Source organism: Acanthochromis polyacanthus, chromosome 5 (genome assembly GCF_021347895.1).
Source record: "Acanthochromis polyacanthus isolate Apoly-LR-REF ecotype Palm Island chromosome 5, KAUST_Apoly_ChrSc, whole genome shotgun sequence".
Classification (NCBI taxonomy): Eukaryota; Metazoa; Chordata; class Actinopteri; family Pomacentridae; genus Acanthochromis; species Acanthochromis polyacanthus.
In genome coordinates, this window is record NC_067117.1 from 7,304,814 (window position 1) to 7,327,310 (window position 22,497).

Sequence of the window (22,497 nt, forward strand, 5' to 3'; positions counted from 1 at the left end):
GGGTTTTTATAAAGTTAAAGAGAAATAGCAGAAGTCGTGATATGTATTGACATGTATGGTCCACTTGCCCTCATAGATTCACAGACAAAAAAATGTTGAAAATGCTGCTCTGTGGACTCTGAGCCTGTCACGGGGGAAGTCATTTTTCTGCGGCACCATTTCTTTCAGATGTGGTCAAACGGCATGCTCTCCTGCTGCATAAAAAGAACACACATTTTCTGAAAATGAAGTGTTTTGAGAGAAATGAGTTGTGGAGGGAGAGTCCCTTAATGGAGACAAGTAATATAAACTCACAGAGAGAAAGCAGTGTGGGAGACGAGAACCAGTTTCATAAAGTTTGAAGTTTTCCATCAGCAGGGACCACCAAATGCAGAGCTGACAAACGACCAGTCAGATGTTCTTGTACAGCGTGTTATAGAGCTCAACGAAAACGACTTATTAAACTTACACTGTGTCTTAATCTCTGTTTAGATTACAACATGTCACTGAATCCACTGGATCTAATTGAAATGCTATACAAAGTAATTAAATTCCACCATTGGTATGAGCCGCTCGAAAATACATTTTAGAATCCTGCTAATAAATTAAACAATCTGATCAAAAGAACACCAGGTATTTTCAATCCTTAAAGAGCAGCCTCTTAAGTAATAATGAGAGTGAGAAATGCAGCACATTGAAGTGAAAACTCCGATTAATTATGTATGATCAGAGGACTCCTAAAAGCTTTGGTGAGAGAAAAGAAAGAAACTGCATAAACAGAACATGAAGTCCAGAATGGTTGGATGGATACCAGATGTGAAATTGTAAATGAACCTTAAGTATACAGGTGACTGCAGAATGATGAGAGATATTGCTTCTGCATGGCTGGACACTGGCTGACTGAGTACAGGTTACACCACCCTTTGTGCCAAGGTACTGTCCAATGTTTGTAATTTTTATATCAATGCTGTGTTTTATATTTGCAATTCACTGTATACAAGCTTTCCTTTACTTTTAATACAGCTTTTCATTGAGATGTGACATTGTGATGCATGCACTTCAGTGGTTCCTGCACTCATCTAAGTACACATTTTATATTTACCTCGTGTTGCTTTTGAACCACTATATGTGATGCAGTGTAAATACAAGAGAAGATAACACTATTTTGTTTCATCTGGGAGGCTACATGTATGTTTTTATCAGCGAATGAGTCACTGAGCAGAGGTCATTTGAAACATCATTTCATCTGAAAATACATTCAGACACGCGGGTCATGCTATACACTCTAGATAACTTCTGCAATCCCATGTTGTTTGCCTTCCCTTCCTCTTTTATTCTTCTTTTCTCTCCCTCACCCACCCCACTCTTCCTTCCCTGTCAGCGGCATCATGCATGTTTTCACCTCTAAAGTGATTGTACCTGATTTATATGACAGGCCTTTAACCCTGCGTGTTCTTGTCCATCAGCATCACGCAGAAAACACCCAAGGGCATGTGTGAGTAGGACCAAATCTGGTTCTCTGTCATTCAGTGGCTACAACCTCCAACTAGAATACACTCCAACAAATCGCATTTATTCCTGCGCAGTTTGGAGATGTGAGTCAATCACACAAGGTGAGAAGCGCTGCAAGAGCTACGCATCCAAAAATATACTTCCGCCATAGGAATCTTTCTGTGTATACATCTTAGGGTATGTAAATCGTTGGAAGAGAACACCGACTTGACACTGATAGGCAATTTGAACAACACAATACTATTTGACACCGACTCTCTTCTACAGATAAAGCCTGCAAAAAATGATTATGCAACCACTTTACAGAATGTATGAGGTTTAAGAGATGAAAGAGCACGCTTGCATGTCTGAAAACATGAATTTCGAAAATATTGTAATGAAATCAGAGACTATGAGGAAGTAAACAAAAGAGAACATTGTCTCCACCTGCAGTCAGTAGACGGAAAGAGAAATGATTAGTTTTGTGGTGTAATGACTCCACTTACTGGTTACAAATAGAAATGCAGGTTGCAGAGAGAGAGAAAAAAAGATCTTGACTGCAGTTTTTCAACATTTATGGCTGAAATAATTAATGTTAGCGAATATCCTTAAGTGCTTGAAACTCACATCCATTGCGCTTTTGTTTGCTTTGAGGAGAGACAAATGCAGCTTTCACACAGCAATCACTGTGTAATAAAAGTATATTTCGTATATTTAAGGTTTATTTTCTTGTCTACTTCGCAATTCACCAAACTCTCTGTTAAAGATTGTTATGTGAGCGCTGCATCATCAAAAAACCTTAACCTTGTTAAGGTCTGGTAGAAAGAAAGACACTTAAATATGTCTGTCAATGCTATTTATGTTAATTTTTGTAGCATTTTTGTCTTACATAATTAAATATGTAATATATTTTAAAGGTTTAAGCTGTTGTTCACTCAAAACAAGCAAATTAAAGACATGACCTTTAGGATTTTAATAAAAAATATGTGATGCACATTTTCAGTTTTCTTCAGATTTGACAAAATAAATCATTATTTGATCAATCAAAATAATAATTTATAATAAATATTGATATTTGTTAGCTGGAGCCTCATTTTTCTAGTTTAATTCATCAGTTTGTGGTTTTATCATTTTAGTTCAAACGTCTTAGATTTGAGTTGAACATAAATTTCAGCATCCATGTAACAAAATATAATATTTTAGCGTTCAAATTTGATTTTATTTAGATGAGGAGAACACAAATTTGATTCGTATATCGATATGTACGTGTGATATTTTTTCTGTAGCCTCCGGAGATACTTTTTTTATTTACAGGGATTTCAAAATAGCGGTCCTATGGCTCCGTGGTCACGTGACTCCTCTGTTTACAGACATCCGGAGAAACATGGAGGACACCACTGGCAGTAATCCCCAATCTCTCGGATTTACAGAGAAACTGAAGTCTTGGCTGTCTTGGTCATGGACATACGTGTGCTTCATCTGGTTCGGCATGGTGCTGATTATGATTTACGTCCTGTGGAGTCCGCTGAAACTGCAGGAAACTCTTACCTCAGGTGAATTAAAGCAGCTGCTAGCTAGCTATTGTTAGCCTTCGGTATCTGTCTTTAGCTGGCAGCACCGGGAGCTGTTGGTTTGACAGCTCGCTGTCCGAGTGACTGACACACAAACACAGACCGCTTTCTGGTTGTGTTTAAGTCGAGTGTTTCGATACATATGGGCAGACACTAGCTGGACTTTGCTCTCACCGTATCGTACACTGTATACAGTCAGTATTCAGTAGTTTAATTCTGTTAACAAGTTTGCTACTGCGAGCTTAATATGTGACATACTCTGAGCATCCAACTGTCACCTCGTATAGAAAACCCACCACGACCGGTGTTGTTTCTGTTGGTGCTACAGCAGTTACTGCATGGTCACAGCAGACTAATCTAACTGTCTCTCCCTTATCTTCCAGCCTCAGTGTTTTTGAACACACTGACTCCCAAGTTCTATGTTGCTTTAACTGGAACCTCCTCTCTCATCTCTGGACTCATCCTTGTGAGTTATCACTTCAGTAATATTTCAATATTTCTGCTTTCTTAGGTGCAACTGGTATTCAGTACTGTGCTAGCCTCTTTTGAATTATGTCAAAGCCTGACGACAGTGTTTGCTGATGCACAATCAAGTCATACCTAGCAAATGATTTTTAAAAAACAATTGAAATTGGTTGTTATTTAATCAGAATTAAGTCTCTTAAGGCTTGAATTAGGCTTGCTGCCACCACGTTTATGCCTGTGCTGGATTATGTTGATGTCATATCCGTACATGCCTCCTCTCAGTGTTCACATACATTAGATACAGCCTCCACCAAGCAGTGAGGTTTATTACAAATCTAAAATCCCTTACTATTTTGCTTGAGTTGGATGGTCTGTCTAATCCACAGGTAGACTCCATCATTGTCATGTTCTTATCTGTCATTTAAAGCTATTCTTGGTTTCGTAGAGCAAGTGGAATGAGCTTCATTTGGAGAAATTTGGGCAACCTAATCAAATAGGAGTACTCTCTAGCTAGCAAGGCTGTTGAAAGTTATGTTTTGAAATTATTTCAGATACAAAGATGACATGTGGTGGGTACAGGATGGACAGATTTTTGCCAGAGAGGAAAAGAAAATTATGGTGCTCATCAGAAAAATGTCAACTTATCTTCCTGTTGAGTTCCTTGTCATTATTGTGATGGAGACTCTTGTGTTTTATGGCAATTTGGGCAGAGTTTAAAATGCATAAGTTAAATACATTTTTTTATCCTTTTAATGAGGGGCAACCAAAGAAATAACAAAAAAAAAATCGAGGAACCACGGGTTGATTGATGTGATAATATTAGTTGCAGTGTTTCTCATCATATTCTTTTTGAAAAACATCATGTGTGTTGTCACCGCAGATATTTGAATGGTGGTATTTTCGGAAATATGGGACCTCGTTCATTGAACAAGTGTCGGTGAGCCACCTGCGTCCTCTGCTGGGTGGAGTAGAGAGCAGCTCCACAACTGGTCTGTTCTCATCAGTTAATGGAGAGGCAGAGCCCAGACCCAGTGTCTCAGGTAAATATGTGTGCAGTAAAAACTGTGAGAGCAGTGCTATTCATAACAAAATCAGCACTAACAGCAGTGCAATCCTTTTTTTTAGAATGTAAGGTCTGGAGGAACCCTTTGAATCTTTTCAGAGGAGCAGAATATAACAGGTATGTGTGGGTGTCAGAGGGCTGATTCACATATTCAGCTGCTATGAATGCATCGAAAGTGTTATTAATGGTGACTCTTGATGTGAAACTGTTCATAAAAATGTAGATCTTCTTAAACTTCCTGTGCTTTTGGAGTAAGAAAATTAAAGGTTTAGTAAGCAGTAGGTGAGAAAGTTTGTCGATATTTGAGCAGCCAAACAAACACACCCTCCTCCTTCTGGGCTCCTTCAGAAGCTTTTCCCACCAAACACATGGACATGAATTGCAACTAAGTCAGCTGACCAAAGTAAAATCCTTTCAACCTCATGCGGCATGGATGTGGGTGTCCTTTTTTCATAGCTGAAACCAAACAAGCATAATAATATTATGGATGCAGAAAAAAATCCTAAAAATTAGTCTGGATTCTTTTTATTGGCCGGGAGAACCACAGAGCTGCAGAGATCATCTTTTCAGTGGTGGAGCCGGAGTTATTCCCAACTCTGGTTGCCACTGATGCACAAGCTTCTCATTCTGTGTCCGCGGGTGAAGGAGCAAAGCCTGGTGTTGCTGAAACTGTTTTTTTGCTCGACATTCCCCTTCAAAAACAGAGAGGAGAGGAGCTTTTGCTGCCGTCTCTCACACCTACTCTACAAGCTGTTGCAGTAAAAAACTCATCCACTGGTGCAAAAAAACCCAAGAAAAGCACTCAGAAAGAAGAGCGCAGTACTCCGCTAAGACTGCTCAGTCGTTGTATCATTTTCGATGGATAAGTCCTGATAAGTCTGCAGCGGTCGATTTGTAGTCGGATCGCAATCGGCTGTTATAGTGTTCACTTGTTGACATAGTTACGATGACGCCGTGCCGCTATCTCGCAATGACACAGAAATCTTTAACAAATCCATGGATCCAGACTATAATCCGCATCACTGTCAAAATCTCATGAGGTGGTCCTTGTAACATTTCTGACCTTCCTTGACAATTTCATCCAAATCCATTTTTCCGTTTCTGAGTGATGCTGCACACAGCTAAACAGGCAAACGTACACAGATCGTCACATAACTCCGCAGCGTTCCTTGGCAGAGCAAAAAAACAAACCTGTGTTTTAAACATCTTTATTCCAGAATATGTGCAGAGATTCACAGAGCTGTCCTCTACACACAGTCCAGGCCTAACGCCTCCCGTTGTTGGTGGAATAGTGTTATGTGGATCAGTCTGAACAAGTTTGATTTTTTCCCCATTTCCAGACCTAGAGCCGGGTACAAACACCAGATTTTTTCACCACACACGAATGGACAGCTAGTGGACTAAGAGCTGATATTTAGGGAATCTGACAGAAAGTGCAATAGAATGCCTTACTGCGCTTTTTATTCACAAACATGATGTTTATTTTTCCCTGTGTACTAAAGGTACACCTGGGTGACTGGGAAGGAACCCCTAACGTACTATGACATGAACCTGTCTGCTCAAGATCATCAGACCTTCTTCACCGGAGACACTCAGCAGTTAAGGCCAGAGGATGCTGGTGAGTTGTAATGATTTATTGTGGAATTGTGGAGTGCTGCAATGTCATATATCAGGGTTGTATGGCTGCATCTATATTAAGCTTGAGCGCATCATCTTCTTACAGTGATGCAGAAGGCCTGGAGAGAAAGAAATCCTCAAGCCCGGATCAGAGCAGCTTACCAGGCCATAGAAATGAACCACGAGTAAGTTCTACTAGTACATATCATCTCCATACACTCAGTTACTGAAAGTGAAAACTGCATCTTTATATAAATGCATCGGTGCTAGACTGCAAAGATACGACCTTGTATTACCATTACAGTCATCAGTATATAGTGTGAAAAAGTAAATTATATGAGGTGTGAGTAAATCAGTAGAAATGTGCTCATATATCTTTGAGGATGTTGCTGCAGCTCTAAAACGAATATAAGCAGCAGTTTTCGAAGACATTTGTTCAGAGTCGGATCCATACTTTTTATTTTTTTGCCGATACTTCTATTAATATTTGAGAAGACAGTACGCTAGAGTGGCCAGGATATTGGATAGGTTGGTATTTGCCCGTACCCTTTATACTGCTTTTAATACCCAAGTCCTGAAATGTGCACTTGAGAGCGAACAGCCAAGTTGTAAATGCAGTGTGAGTAAAATAATAAATTATAAATGCGTTCATATAATCATATTATAGCCTTTTTATGGGCAATGTCTTACTCAAGTCATTGCCTTGGTTATATTATGTTTTAATTTTTGATGTGCATGCAAACACAAATATTGTCTTTTCATGCACCACAAAGGAAAACTTAACGAGAATGGACTGCTGTAAATCTCACCATTTGATTTTCTTTTTTTTGTGTGTGTGTGTAGATGTGCAGCAGCTTATGTTCTTCTAGCAGAAGAAGAAGCCACCACTATCACAGAAGCTGAACGCCTCTTCAAAAAAGCATTAAGTATTGGTAAGGATGGGCTTGAAGGCTAATTAAGTACTCGATTGTGTGGTAGCACTAAGATAGCTGACTAGGTAAAGATGCTTCTACCCAGTTTATTAATGCTGCACTTGCTGCTCCTCCCCTTTACTATGCACTATTGTACAACACCACATCACAGGTGGGTACAACAGAGCATATCTGTCTCTGCCCACCTGTGATGATGGATGTAGTCTCAAGTACAGTTTGACAACGGTGCTTTTCCTCTGCACAAGAGCATTTATTTAGGTCTGAGGCCAAATTATAATCGTAATCATGTTCTTAATTTTTCACATTTCTCTAGACTGGTAATTGTTTTTTTAATTACCACACATTTTTCTCTTTGTGATCTACAGCTGGAAAAGATATAAACTTACTGGTGTACATTAAACGCAGACTGGCAATGTGTGCACGCAAGCTGGGGCGCATCAAAGAAGCAGTAAAAATGATGAGAGATGTAAGTTTTCTTCCAGCCTCTATCGAAGTATTAATCTATAATGTACGCTGCCAGAGTGTGGAGTCTGTCAAATTGCTCAGGCGTCTACGCCCTGAAGCGATATGTTGACTGCATCTCACACAATGGACAGTGCAGTGTGTTTTATCTCTTTACAGTTAATGAAGGAGTTCCCTCTGTTGGGAATGTTAAATATACACGAAAACCTCCTGGAGGCACTTCTGGAGCTTCAGGCATATGCTGATGTCCAAGCAGTCCTTGCAAAATATGATGGTGAGACTAAGCACAACAAGCATTCTTAGCCATTGCATGAATTTATACACATCACTTAGCTGTTTTTGGATTTACACAAAAATCCCTGACTTAAGCCACATTTTCTGACTGAATTTTTAGACATCAGCTTGCCAAAATCAGCCACTATATGCTATACATCTGCACTGTTGAAAGCACGGGCCGTTTCAGATAAGTATGTTTTCTTTGAATTGTGCACGAGGCTCACATATCATTTACTATGTGTGGCTCCTGAAGATTTAACCTGCAGCAGCGTTTCATCAGAGGTCTGTTGTCTCAGGTTCTCTCCAGAAGCGGCGTCCAGGCGAGGGTTAAGCACAGCAGAAATGAATGCAGTGGAGGCCATACACAGAGCCGTGGAGTTCAATCCACATGTGCCAAAGGTTAGTCTGACAGCACATGTGGGCCTTTGAAACCTGTTGATCACTTTATCATGGGGTGTTGGCCTATGAATGAAAAATAGCCTAAGCGTGGCTCGCGTTGTCAGTGAGTCAGTCAGTCATCCGTCTCTCACATTTGGTATCAAAATGAGCATCAGTGCTAAATTTCTACTTGAATTATTAGTAGATGAATAATCCTTACACTGTCTGCCATCTAACATATGCATTTCTTTCCATCTCCACACACAGCTCACAATTTCTTTCCACAATCATCAAGATTTGAACAGATTTTTTTCAGTTTTAGTTTTTATCACATTGTGTTTTTGGCTGTCATGTGTCAGTCACATGTGTAAAGTTCTCCTGCAGAGCAAACAGGCAAAGCAGACAGACTGTATGTGTAATCAGTGTGACAAATCAAAGACAGGTTATGTTGGCTCTAACAGGTGGTGCAACTAGAGCAACATTCATTCCAGACGTGCTGCTGGCTCACCAGGAGATGTCAGTGTGGGTCTCTACACAAATAGTGTCGTTATCTCACATTTGATGTCAGTTGTTTATTGGGCCTTGTTTCTGCTTTTGCAATTCTCTCTCTATATGCATCATCTTGGATATGTTAATATCAGACTGATATTTCTGTATTTTATTACCATAGTTATTTGAAGTGTGACACACCACCATTCAAAAGTTTGGGTCACTTAAAAATGTCCTTGTTTTTGAAAGAAAAGCATTTTTTTCAATGATGATAACATTAAATTAATCAGAAATAGAGTCCAGACATTTTTGATGTGGTAAATGACTAAATCAGAGAGACAAAAATCCTTTAATAATCAGCCGTTTCTAGCTGGAAACAGCTGATTAATAAAGGAATATCTGCATAGGAGTGCAGAGGAACATTTCCAGCAACCATCACTCCTGTGTTCTAATGCTACATTGTGTTAGCTAATGGTGTTGAAAGGCTAACTGATGATTAGAAAACCCTTGTGCAGTTATGTTAGCACATGAATAATAGTGTGATTCCTGGGTCACCCTAAACTTTTCAACGGTAGTGTACATTTGATAGGCAGATTTACACCCCTCAGTTGTCTATTGTTATGAGACTTCATAGTATTTTTATAATTATACCTCTAATTAAACCTAAATTTTGAACCCTCAGAAAAATGAACAATGTGTTAATATTGCAGATTGGTCAGAGTACTGATTAGTAACGTCAGTGCAGCCCAACGTCGAGCTGAACCAGGGAGAACACGGCTGGATATCTGTCCTTCCTTTCACATCAGTTCCCACAGGATTAGATGTCACACATGCACACACAGATTTACGCACAACCAGTTGCAGCAGAGTTCTGTCCCAGTTTAGCCTTTGTACTGTGGTGTTGTTTCATTTCACAGACTCCTTTTCTGAGAGGGAGAGAGAGAGAAAGAGAATCGGTGTGTTTGTATGCGTGGAGGTGGGAGACGTCAGCCAGCACTTTGATCCAGCCTTTGACTTTAAAGTGAGGGCCCTCATCTTCAGTGTCTTTCCAACTCCTCCCTTCTCATCCTGCCCAGAGGCAGCCGTCCTCTCTCCTCTCATCGCGTACCCTCATCCTGTTTCTTATCCTCTCATGTTCCCTTATCCCTTCTCATCCCCAGTTTGAGCCAAGCAGACAGTCTGAATGTGACCACCACTGCCAACTCTGTCCAAATGACTTCTTTGAATTTAGGTGAATAGCTAAATGACATTATGAAATTTTAACACACCTTTCATGGAGGATTATTGGAGGGCTCGTCTTTCACCGTTTGACTCTGGAATCTGGTACGTACCCAGTGCTCTCATAGCAGAGCGCTGGGTATGAAAATGCAGCGGGGAAGGAGGGGGTGTTGCTTTGTGTTGTCTGGCTTGTCTGAATGATGACTGCACCTGTGACACTGGCCTTTTTAGCTGGGTTGGCCCGTTGTCCCAAAAAGCAGATTCAAAGCGTAGGGATTTTGCACCAATACTCTGTCTAATGTGTAGATCTGACTCATAATTTCTTCAGTAGTGGAGAGACTAGTGTGTGCTGTGGAAAGATCACACCAAAAAGTTTCCACCAACTAATTAAAAATTGAAATAATGTTTCAAAGAAGGCCTCTAAAAATCACAGCCAGCTTGAATACTGAAACTGATTTCAATAGCTGTAATAATTCATCCCGTTTTTATACTGACCCTTGAATAATCTTTTCACGATCAACTTTCAGCTTCAACAGTGTTAGAGAAACATATTGTTCTGTGTTAAAATGTGTTTCACAGTTTTCATAAAGCTAACGCGATGCTTCTATACGCGGATAAGTGGCATTACATCTTTTTCTGGTAAATAATTTGGGCTTAATTTGCTGTTTTTGTAACTGTTTGTCTCGAAAAGAAGAAAAAACTGCCCAAGAATACACAAAGAGAATAGGCTGTACATTTGGAAAATATCCCCTTAATATGACTTGCTCATCCTGCTGAAGCATCATATTAGTTTTAGATGAACATTGGGGCACAGACTAGGAATATGGATCTTTGGAAGTACAGAACAGATGAAAAAAAATCTTTATTTTTACACTAATTGGTTTTAAGGCGGTTTATTTGACAAGTGTAATTTCCTTGTAGAATGGGAATTAATGATGAAAGAACCTCAGAAGATGCATCAAAAGTGACTTAATAGCAGAACCTGTGGGTGTTTGTGTTACTGTAAAGAATCTATAGCAAATATTACTGTTGAACTGACCTGAGGCAAGCAGAGTAGAGAGCTTTGGCTACTTAAAAAGTGCATTTTTCTTATTTTCACAATCATCAATTTACCAGTCGGCACTCGTGGCCCAAACTTAACAGAGACGGGCTTATAAAAGGAAAAGTTGCCCGTTTCAACTTTATTGCTGCAGGTTAGATCTAGATAGGGATAAGTGAAGCTGCAGCGCTTGTTCTTCCTCATTACCGGCACTGAGGTACCCTTAAGCAACAACATAATCCCCCAACTGCTGAAGTGGAACTGCTCAGCAGATCAGACAGTGTTTCTACAGGACAGCTTCCAGGTGTGAACATGTGCAACTGAGTGTGAATGGGATGTCTTCTAACCCCAAGCAAAGACGCACAAGTAGAAGTTTAGAAGTATGCTAATGACTCTGTGAGGATGTCATTTTAATCTGCTTGTGATTACAATGCTACCATGTAAAAAAAAGCAAAAAACATGCAGCTGACAGGAATAGCATTCATTTTTGCCAAGTCAAAGGATTGAGAAAAATATAATTTTACCCTGATGGTGGTGCTAGATGAAAAGTTAAGAAATCACCACGATTATTATAATTTACCCTGAGGGAGGCAAGAAAGTCTGTGCTAAATTGCATGGCAATATGTAGTTTTTGGGGTGTAGTATTTCTCTTTATACCACAAATGTCAACTTGCTAGTGACGCTAGAGGAAAAGTTGATCAGTGCCAAAATCCACTAGATATTTGAGATACTTGTCAGTATAAATGAAACTCCTGCCCTGCTATAGGTGCTACATGAAGGCAGAGAACCATCAAATGCAGGATTTATCTTCTCTATACCATACATATCTGCACCAAATTTCATTTCACAACAGTCGGCTCATTTCTGTCTGGACCAAAATGGTGAAAAGACTACCGACATACTTCCCTAGAGCACGGTTAATAAAAACAACCTTAATAGCCTGTGGGACCCTTGAAAAGGTGGAGTACTGAGGGAACATTGTTAGGCCGAGCATTAACTGGTGCATTAAGTGCTGGGTGTGTTATCAAGCATGCCAAGCAGATTATATATGAATATCATGCTAGGCTACATCACATGAGTTCATTCAAACTGCTCAAGAGGCTATACACACACACGAAGCCTACACACACACACACACACAGCTGTTTTAGTGCACACCGTCCTCCCACACCACCCCTTTCCCTTTTCCTCACCAGCTCTCCATCTTGCCTCTAATTTCCTCCTCTTCTCCTTTGCTCCCGTCTATTTTCCTCTCATCCTCATCTTCTTGTCCTCCTCCATTTATCCTACACCCATTTCTCCATCTGTCTGTCCATTCCAATTAGCCTCTCTACCAGCCCGTGGTTAAGAAACTGACAGTTTCCCAGATGCTGGGATAGCTGATCAAGTGTTCCTGCTGCCTAAATCTGCTTTACATTTACATTTACAACCATTTTGGTTCATACGCGTTCATTTTGAAGCAGCCAGGGCGACCCGATCCCATTTACCTTGCTAGTTTGCTCCACTTTGGACGGCAGTTTCTTATCTCACCCCATTCTGGTTGACATTCTCTCATCTAGATTGCCTGTCAAGGCTCAGAAATGCAGAGTTTTTCTTAGCGTACCTCTGAAATTGGCTATTTGGTTTGTAAATTGAGACAGAGAAGCAGTCTTGGGTTTGTTCGGAATTAAGATAGATGAGGTTTGATTCAGACAACAAAGAGGGGGTAGTTACAGGAATTGCACCGTAGTTTAGGATTTGCTCACTTTGTGTTGGATATTGTGTATTTCTGCTATTTCCATGTCCCGTTGTAGAAGATGGAGTAGCTCGAAGTGTTCACCATTTATTGAAATTCTCATTTATTCTTTGTGTTTCTAAATCCAACACCTGTTTTTGTTTATGTTCTTGCACTACACGCGTTTGCTCAACAATTATACGGCAACTACAAGGCTGATGTCATTGTTGCCTCTGTGTCCCATTGTGAGAGGCCAAGTGCCGCAGATTAGACTCAGGAGGGAGCTTATGAGTTATGCTCCGGGCTTATGAGTGCCCAGGGATAAAAGGAGAACACATGAAACTCAATCCCTTCATCAAAGAGGCGACAGGGAGTGGAGAAGAAGACCGCAGAACAGGGAGGTGGGGGGGTAGCGACTGAGGTGTCAGCAGGTCTAATGCTGTGGCATGCGAGGAAGGACAGCTGAGCAGCCAGCCTCTCTAAATGGTTAATCTTAAAACACAGAGACCTACGCTTTGTTCCGTACACTGTCCACTCATTATCAGGAACAGATTGTCGAGGTACAAATATGTGGAGAAGTGTAAAATATTTACAGATGTTTCTAAAATAGCTAGACACTCCTACAAAACAACAAGTAAGAGTTCCTCAGAGTGCCTTTCTCAAACAGATGACATTTTGTTTTAAGTAAATGTAACTATATAAGTGAGGCGGGCAAAGTTGTAGTTGCCTGTTCTTGCTGACAACAGAGGAAGTTAGAATGGAAAGAGGAAAAGCTACAAGACTGGTTGAGTGGGGTTGATAGAGATCGACTGGTTTTCATGGTGGTTGCGTGCTGTATTGAGCTTTTAGTCATAAACGCGAGAGGTTCAAGATGTGATGAAGGACAGGTGTGAAGCTGCAAACTCTGCACAGATTTGTATCAGCAACACATGCCCATTGATAATGGCTGGAGCACGACGATAAGCAGAGGACGCTGAGTGATCTTGAGTGGGGTGAGTGTATTAGAATATATTGCATTAAGTGTCCAACAGTATAAGGAAATGAAGAGAGAGGAAGAAAAGGCTAATTATAGATTTGTAGCAAAGTGAGTTTGTTTATGTAACAGTGGGAAAAATGTCAGTAAACACCAGTCCTTTGGTCTAACAAGCTAAAGGCATGCAAAGACGGGTTGGAGAAGAACGAGGATGAGCCAGGTTAGAGAGCCTGGGCGCTCTGTGAACATGGGGGCAAGGGCGGAGACATGGGGGGCTAAGGCAGGGGGAGATGGGTGAAGCAGCAGGGTCCGGCTGGCTGGATAGATGGATGGATGGCTGCCTGGCTGAGCCTGTGACCATGGAGGGGATTAGACAGGATTAACTGTGGGGTAACCTTCCCAAAGTGTCAGTCTGAGATCCAGAACGCTATGAAGCTGGCCGCCTGGGAATACAGCCCAGGGGGCCCCAGCCTCGCACATGGGTTTTGTTTAACACAGACTCCTGCCACACTGGGCACCACAGAGATAAATTACATGGAGTGGCAGGTTTATCAGAGTCCGAATGCATCTTCTTGGCTGACGAAGCTTGACCTTATTTAATATTTAATGCAAAAAGGCAGTACTCAGTATGTTATCGCTAAAAGCTTGTTCTGTGTTCTTTCAAAAAGGCTGCCTGCTCTATAGGGTGAAACTCTGGACTGCGGGTTTTTGTCAGCGCTGAGAACCGACTGACTCACTGGGACAAACTTACACAGTAGGCAGGGAGAGACGGGGTGGGGGGGGTGTTACACATTCATGGAATGAATGTACTGTAACAATAACACACATACATACACATACACACACACACACACACACACACACAGCTCTGGGAAGCTTTTCCCTCCCACCTTGAACAATTGCAAAATACGGCTCTCAACAAATACCTCACATGAAGAAAATATGTTTTCTCTCTGCAGGGAGTTAGCCAGGGGGAATTGCACAATAGGAAAGAGTAAGAAAAGAACCGACTGAGAAGCAAGGAGATAACGTGAATGAAACCATTAAAGCTGCACGAAGCGATTGTGGGCCACAAGGGGCAGAGTCTTTTTAAACTCAAACCCACATTAGCACAGCTTAGACTCGACAAACCGTTATGTGCTTCTAAATGAGCACAAACAAAGCAACATCCCATCTGAATTCACTTTCTCACCACCTGTCAAATGTAAGAATGTAAATATTCACAGAGGTTTTCGCTGGTGGTTTGGTTCGACATATATCTGAGAAAAGCATTAGCATTCCTTGGTGTGTTTTACTTTTTGACTGTCAGACAATGGGATGACCTGCAACATATGAGTTTACACTGCATTAGTCTGACTTCACATTCTGTGAGCACCTGACCAGAGTAAGAGGCGAGAACAATCACAACTTCCAGGCCAGTGAGCAATGATCGGTGAGGACTCAGATACTGAACAGAAGTCTTTTGTTTCTTTCACTTCCTGTCTGTAGTACTTATTAGAGATGAAGAGCCTGATCCTGCCTCCAGAGCACATCTTGAAGAGGGGTGACAGTGAGGCAGTGGCGTACGCCTTCTTCCACCTGCAGCACTGGAAGAGAGCAGAAGGAGCCTTAAACCTACTACACTGCACCTGGGAAGGCAGTATGTGTCACTTTTACCACCGCCTGAGATGACGTGTGGTTTTTTATTTGTTGTTCTTTTTTGTTTTCTTTCATGTGTGGCATCAATTTTGAAAAACCTTTTCTTTGAGTCTTTTCAAAGTTAACAATCCTCAATTTGTGTCTGTTTGCAACCCACAGTTTTACTTTAATACAGCCGAGTCAGTTCCAAATGGAATCATGCTGCTTGTAATCTGCTCTTTCTCTTTAAGTTATTGTATCATAGGTCACGTATGCACTGCACACCCACAAATACTCCACTTGTGATTATAAGAGAATGAGCTCATCAGTCCCCACAAGCAGAATGTTATTGTTATATTTATCAGAATGTTCGTATCTTGTCACTCTGTGTATCTTAGAAGATTTACTAAAAATTGTCTCTGCTTTTTTAAGTGTCTATGGCGTGTTATTCATTCTGATTCAGTTTCCTCTTTGGCGTCTTTGTCTGTCGTTACAGCCTTCCGAATAATTCCCTACCCACTGGAGAAGGGTCACCTGTTTTATCCCTACCCAGGATGCACAGAAACAGCAGATAGGGAACTACTTCCCTGTAAGTAAAACAGCGTTAACCCTCTTTAAAAAAACAAACAAAAAAAACGACCTCGCTTTGAAATGTGCACTGGTTATGGCGCTCTCTTTTTCTGACTGTTTCCTTCTCCTTCTTGCTCCAGCTTTCCATGAGGTGTCTGTGTACCCAAAGAAAGAGCTTCCCTTCTTCATCCTCTTCACAGCAGGCCTTTGCTCTTTCACTGCCATGCTGGCCATGCTCACACATCAGTTCCCTGAGCTCATGGGTGTCTTTGCCAAAGCAGTAAGTACTGCCACAGTGCTGTGCATTAGCTGGGTATTTGAATTTATGCATTTTTCTCTTTATCTTCTGTTTCTCTTCATCTTGTCATCACCACTCCAACTCCGGTTTCATCTGTAATGCATGTTATTTGTGGCCTGAACCCTTCAACCCCTGTGTTGTTGCTGCCTTCCATCTCTGTCAGTAACACTGGAGGCTCATGGGAGTTGAAGGCCTGTAAAGTCTGTGTTTACCAAAACAAGCTGTAGTCCAACTTAAGCTATCAGTGAGAACATCTGAACAATGCGAGCTTATCGCCTTAGCAAACACACATCCTAAAAGATTTGGAGGCTATAAATGTGCACGCTGCTTCCTTTTCTGTTTATTTATTATAGAAGTGTTGTGTTATCTGTTTTCAGCCTGTTTGGCACACTCATTACTTTGACTAAGCCTTTGTTTATGGCCAGCCTGTTTATTAGGGCCTGTCTTTACGTAGACTCATAGAACTGTAGCAACATCAAGGCCACAGAGAACATCTAGTGCTCTTCCTTTGTTATGGGAAAGATTGGGCGCAGATTGGGTTTTTACAGCAGGCACGGCAAGCCTGGTTTATGTAATGTTCAGATAGAGTGCATGAAAAGCATTGAGAGAGGAACACAGAGGTCCTCGCTGCCTTGTGAGGAAAAGCAGATTTCTCTGGATCCACTGCTCGTGAAAGGAAAGCAGGACAGTGGTGGTGGTGGTGGCAGTCTGCCTTTCTATTATTTATGGATAGCAAACATACGTAGTAGGTTGAATATGTTTCATATATTAAATGGGATTAAAGAGTGCTTGATTTTGTCTGGCCAGGATGATACACCCACTTCTGAGCCTATAAAACTGTCAGGTGTGTCAAGCACACCTCAAGCAGTTTCAACAAGAAATCATATTGTAATATTTTAGAGGATGTCTTAGCTCACCTAAATCATCAACATGAGCTTTTTTATTGTACACATGCTTACCATAATATACTGTAATATACTATATAGCCTAGATCTTAATCGTAGAGTATTTGACACAACATCTAAGGGTTTAAATTGGATGTGCAACGGCTGCCAAGTTCCATTGAAGCATTGTGTGCATTTAGTTTACTGTTCATTTACATCAGGGGTGTCAAAAATGCGGCCCGAGGACCAAATCCGGCCCGTCAGAGTCCAGTCCGGCCCCTGGGACAACCTTACAAAGTGTAAAAATTACATTGAAGACATTAAGTGCAAATTGTACATTTGTAAAACGATACATTTAAAATAATTTCTAGACCATGACAAGTTGTTTTGATCATAAAGTAAAATACTAGATTGCTCATTGTTCTTTTCTCATTTTTGTAATATTTTGTCTTGTTTTTGTCGTTTTTTGTCATTAGTCTCATGTTTTGTTGTTTTGTTTCTTATTTTGTCATTTTGTATTGTTTGTCTCATGTTTTGTCATTTTGTGTCTTGGTTTTGTTGTTTGTTTTTTGTTTTGTCTGACTTATCGTTCGTCTCATGTTTTTGTCGTTTGGTGCTTCCTTTTTGTCTCCCTTGTGTTTTTTGTCTTATTTTAGTAATTCTGTGTGCTGCTTGATTTGTTGTTTTATGTAGCGTTTTTGTCTTTTTGTGTAATTTTTTGTTATTTGTGCATTCTGTTGTCACTTTGTAACTTCTTTGTCAGATTTTTTTAGCTCGTTTTTGTTTCGTTTCATGTCGCTTGTCTCATTTTTGTTATTTTGTGTCTCATTTTTGTAATTTTTTTGTCTTGTTCTTGTTGTTTTTTTGTCTTTTTTTGTCGTTTTGAACATACAGTAAAATGCGATGTCATTCAATTCCAGATGCCTGTGACTAAAAGTTTTATGCCTTTGTAGACAAACTGTGTCAGTTGTAATGTGTAAATGATAAAATGAGGCATAATGCTGTTGACATTTCACTTATTTTTCTGAAGAAATTTCAGGTTGCTGCTGCTTTGTTGCCTTCTTGTCTTAGGAAGCTTCGGGATTTCATGTATAAATGACTTCTACTAGTGACATCCCAGCTGCAATTCAAATGCATACTGAATACTAAACTTAAGCAAGTTTAGTACTCCTAAAATCACATCTGGCATTGTTTCCCTAAGGAGTGAAATATGAACACGTAAAAGTCAAGCTTGTGGAATTATTTAGGTGTTCTTTTATTTTTCCTTGCATGTTATCCGAACATTTTTAAAGGAATGAGCTGAATTCTGTTGGTTTCTTACTGTCTGCAAAAGGCTATTTTTTTTCACCTTGTACCCCGTGGATGAGATGTTTTATAGATTTATAAAAGAGTGAACATTATCTAAAATGGAAGTTTAATCATTAACATTTAACTGAAGGTTAATTCTGCTTTTTCGCCCTCGCAGTTCTTCAGCACACTCTTTGCACCCCTGGGTTTCTTTGCAGACAAGATGGAAAGCTTCATGCCGTCCAGTTTTTGGCACCAGCTGACTCGGATCTGACCCCATCTCACACGCACACACACACACACACACACACAATGCATACACGCACACACGCATACATCAGTACCACTCCAAACCCTCGGACAAAAAGTGTTTGCTCTCCTGTCTTCAGCATTACTGTCCACTTGCTGCATTGTTACTGATTATGTTGGCTGAGGTTGTATCAACACAGCAATACCACTCCTAAGATGCTCTCCCACACTGTTCCAACAGACGGTTTTTCCAAGAACACATTTGGCGAATACCATTTGCAACAATTTCACAGGGTCACTCACTCGTTATGATTGTAACTTGGGGGAAATCCTACATTTTTCAACATCCCACAAAGCCCGGCTCTAAATTTGGACAGTTTATTCACAGTAATGAATTAAACCATGAAAGCTGCATGATTTTATCTTCTCCCGCCTAGACAGATGAGTTTGTTTCTGCCAGTGTGTGTGTACGTGAAGGATTTCTATCTCAGAATATCTGTTTATGGATACAGCTTATCACAGTCTTCTCTTTTCTCGGTGTAATTATTTTTGTGTATCAAAAAGATTCCATATGGCATTTGAGATGGGAACCTGTGTGTCCTACATCAACCCGCAGTGCCTCACAGACATCCAGCGGGGCAGATCTAAAAGTCTGTGAGACCTCCTAAAAACACAGCTGTGATTTACAGCCTTGGAGTGGCTGCAGTGTATACATCACCTCTGCAGTTCAACAGTTGTTACCAAGGCATGACACCTCGGCACTATATCACTGGGGCAACCGGCGCCCCTCACAACATCAAAATGTGAATGGGATCGTCACTGGTCACAGTTCGGCCTCTCATGGCATCACTCATTTCTGATGATTGCACTGCACATTCTATAACTTCACCGTTTTGGTCATCTGTATAGAAAAAAAAAAGAGAATCATACAGCTTAGTCGATGTAACAAATATCTGGAATACATATGGTTGCAGTCATTTTAAATGTACTGTGTTAGAGTTGTTTAAAAGTTCACTGGTGTGCATTGATCCTCTGTAGCTCTCATAATGCACTGACAGCGTATTTAATTGGTCGCTTTTAGGAGCATTTTAAGCTGTAATCAAGAAATACAGAGACATTGTACTAAATAATTTTGCCCCCCAAATATACATTAGACTAAGATAATCCTGCCGTATGATGTACTAACTGACAGATACCATACTAACTGACAGATACCATACTAACTGACAGATACCAGCCTTTCAGGAACACGTGTGTGGTTTGCTTTGTAATAAAACCTGTTCATGTAGTATTTATATATATTATTCTACACCACAAACACAGTGAAACTGCAAAGAATGTAACAAAGTTAAATGTTGAAAATACATCAGTAATGTATTGTACAGTAATATCGTGATGACCCATCATCCCAGCTGTTTATTGCACAGACAGGTTTTATGGCATTTGAAACCATTTGTTAAGTTATGACGGATAGTTATTACATTATCAGTGGCTACAGCAGCTCATGCCTCTGACATCATACTGACACCTCTCCGCTTCATATGTGACTACAATGTGATAATAATAAAGTGCCTTTTTAGTACAACCAACTACTAAATGACCACTTACTGAACACCAATTTGGCATTTACAGCAACTACAATATTGATGTAACCAAATTATTCCCAGTGATTAGATTTATGGCACATAAACGTATGCTGTTTTAGTGTGTTTTTTTTAATCTGAGATTATATTGGTATTAATTCTGGTCAAAACTACAAGGATTCTGCTTAAATTTCACACTCTGGTCAGTGGCATTCGTCTATTTAAATTCACATAAAATATCTGTACCAAGCAGCTGAGTTTTAAGTACATGCTGAAGACAGGAGAACGTGTGAACAATTGTAACTACCCTTGGATGAGTTTGAAAGCAAAACTTACAATAAAATACTCATTCAGTGCAGGTTCTTTTCATGTGTGATTCTTTCTTGTTGTATTAGAGATGCTTTCCTTCATAAACGAGTTGTACTGAACAAGCTGTAGTCACAGCTAACTTTTTAGATCCGAAAGTGAGAGGTGCATATGCTGTCCTTGGTAAAGTGAAAGTCATTTCCCCTCATCCTTTAACATCTGTATTGACAAGAGTTTGTGTCTTGTTCAAAGACAGACTGCTCACTCTGGCATCCTGCTCCTGCTATATAAAGCCAAGGGCCATCATGCTCATTGTAATGATTACACCACTCTGCTGCCATCAGCAGACGCTTTTATGTGTTCTCAGTGCCATAATCATACTCCGTGCTCTCATGATTAAGTGGTGAGCAGCAGTAATGAAAATCGCTGTTGAGGACTGTAGACGGGACCTCAAGTGTTTGCTCTCGGTGCCAGAGCGTGGTTTCATGCCGCATGTAGAAACCTGAATTGCTCACCGACCTCCACGTCAGAGAGCTTCAAAGTCAGGGTAGCAGGAAAAGGGAGAACGAAAATAGAGGATAAGAATGACAAGAAGAGTAATACGGCAGCAGTTTGATTTAATCCCAGCACGGTCTTTTTGATCAAATGAAAAACATTTGTGATCAGGCCCGGGGTAGCTAATCGGGAGGACCGGGACAATTCCCGGTGGGCAGTCATGGCTCTGGGTTGATCATTCTGCTGCTACCGCTGTTCCTGGGTCACCTCCACTGTGTCATTGTGGCGTAAAACATAGCGTTATATAATTTAAATAATAGTATGATGCGACCACATAACTGGGAAACTTTGTCCTGTAGCCCCTCAGAGTCAGAAGAAAGATCCAGCACCAAGCAGCAGCCAAGAGCCCACAAGTCCAGAGTGGGAGGTAGGATTGTTCATTGAGTGATTATTATTAGAATGAAGAGTCTGGTGTAGACCTGCTCTATATGAGCAGTGCCCTGAGATGCGAGATGATTCAGCTTTACATTAATGAAACTGACCTGACGACTTTGTAAAAAGTGGAGATTTGTGCTGAGAATTTTGGCCATTTTAAAATTGTGATTTAGTGTCAGAAGCAGAGCCAGTAGTGATGAGGGGATTACTGCTGTCAGTATGGAAGGAACAGGTGAGCTGTTGGAACAAAGTGAACAAGCAAGCATTAGTTCCAATAATTTCTATGCCGGGGCTGCACAGTGCTGTAGTGGTTAGCACTTTCGCCTTGCAGCAAGAAGATCCCTGGTTCAAATCCCGGGGTGGGGATATGCATATGCATCATTTGTATAGGAAGGGATATATGTAGGATGATCAAAACTGATACAGAGTATCATGCATGGGCGTGGTTCTGCCATCTACTGAAGGCTTGTCTAGTTCACTCCTAAGTTTAGGGAAAGTTCAAACAAAAGAGGACAGTTCAGATAAGACTTGAGAATGAGCTTATTTTGAACAAACATCTCAGACTTTCTGAGCTTCAGCACCTCTAGCAAGATATTTGAACAACAAGCAACTTAAGAGATCCAGAAGTTGGAGAGAGTTAGCTTTAGCTGAGCCAAAGAACATGTGGGACGCTAACCTAGCAAACATTTCAGACTTTTCTCTGTGAATTCTGAGAAATAATTTCCTATTTAATGACAGAGTTACACATCTGAACTCAGTCTCATTAAAACAGACTCTAATTCAGTGTCATCCATCCGTATTAAAGTGCAGTTACCCAAAATGTTTGTTAATGAGCTCCAACAAAACCTGCCCAGGTAGAAGGCCACTTTGACAAACAAGAAGTGGAAGATTCCAAGCAGATTTATAGAAGGGGAACCGGACTGTACTGTGTGTGGTCGAGTATAGAGGGGTGTTTTGTGGGTTTTTAAGGCTGATAATGATTATTGAGACATTTGGAGGAGATATTCATTTGCAGTAAATGAAAGTATTTAAAATCTTGGAGTTAAACTTGGAAGAACACAAACTCTAACAGAAAACTTTGTTGATATGTTTTTGTTTTGTTAACA

At 40.6% G+C, this 22,497-nt stretch overlaps 1 protein-coding gene across 1 annotated transcript; it reads left to right on the top strand.

Moving 5' to 3' along the window:
• Nucleotides 1-1,882: 1,882 nt before the first annotated feature.
• st7l (suppression of tumorigenicity 7 like) lies at nucleotides 1,883-20,513 on the top strand. The gene is made up of 16 exons (XM_022201271.2): nucleotides 1,883-1,890; nucleotides 2,785-3,023; nucleotides 3,425-3,507; nucleotides 4,387-4,546; nucleotides 4,632-4,686; nucleotides 6,072-6,187; nucleotides 6,293-6,371; nucleotides 7,030-7,118; nucleotides 7,484-7,584; nucleotides 7,740-7,854; nucleotides 7,975-8,047; nucleotides 8,153-8,255; nucleotides 15,156-15,306; nucleotides 15,781-15,873; nucleotides 15,995-16,134; nucleotides 18,502-20,513. The coding sequence occupies exons 1-16, from the start codon at nucleotides 1,883-1,885 to the stop codon at nucleotides 18,595-18,597; spliced, it is 1,701 nt and encodes a 566-aa protein (XP_022056963.2). The 3' UTR covers nucleotides 18,598-20,513.
• The last annotated feature ends 1,984 nt before the right edge of the window (nucleotides 20,514-22,497 follow it).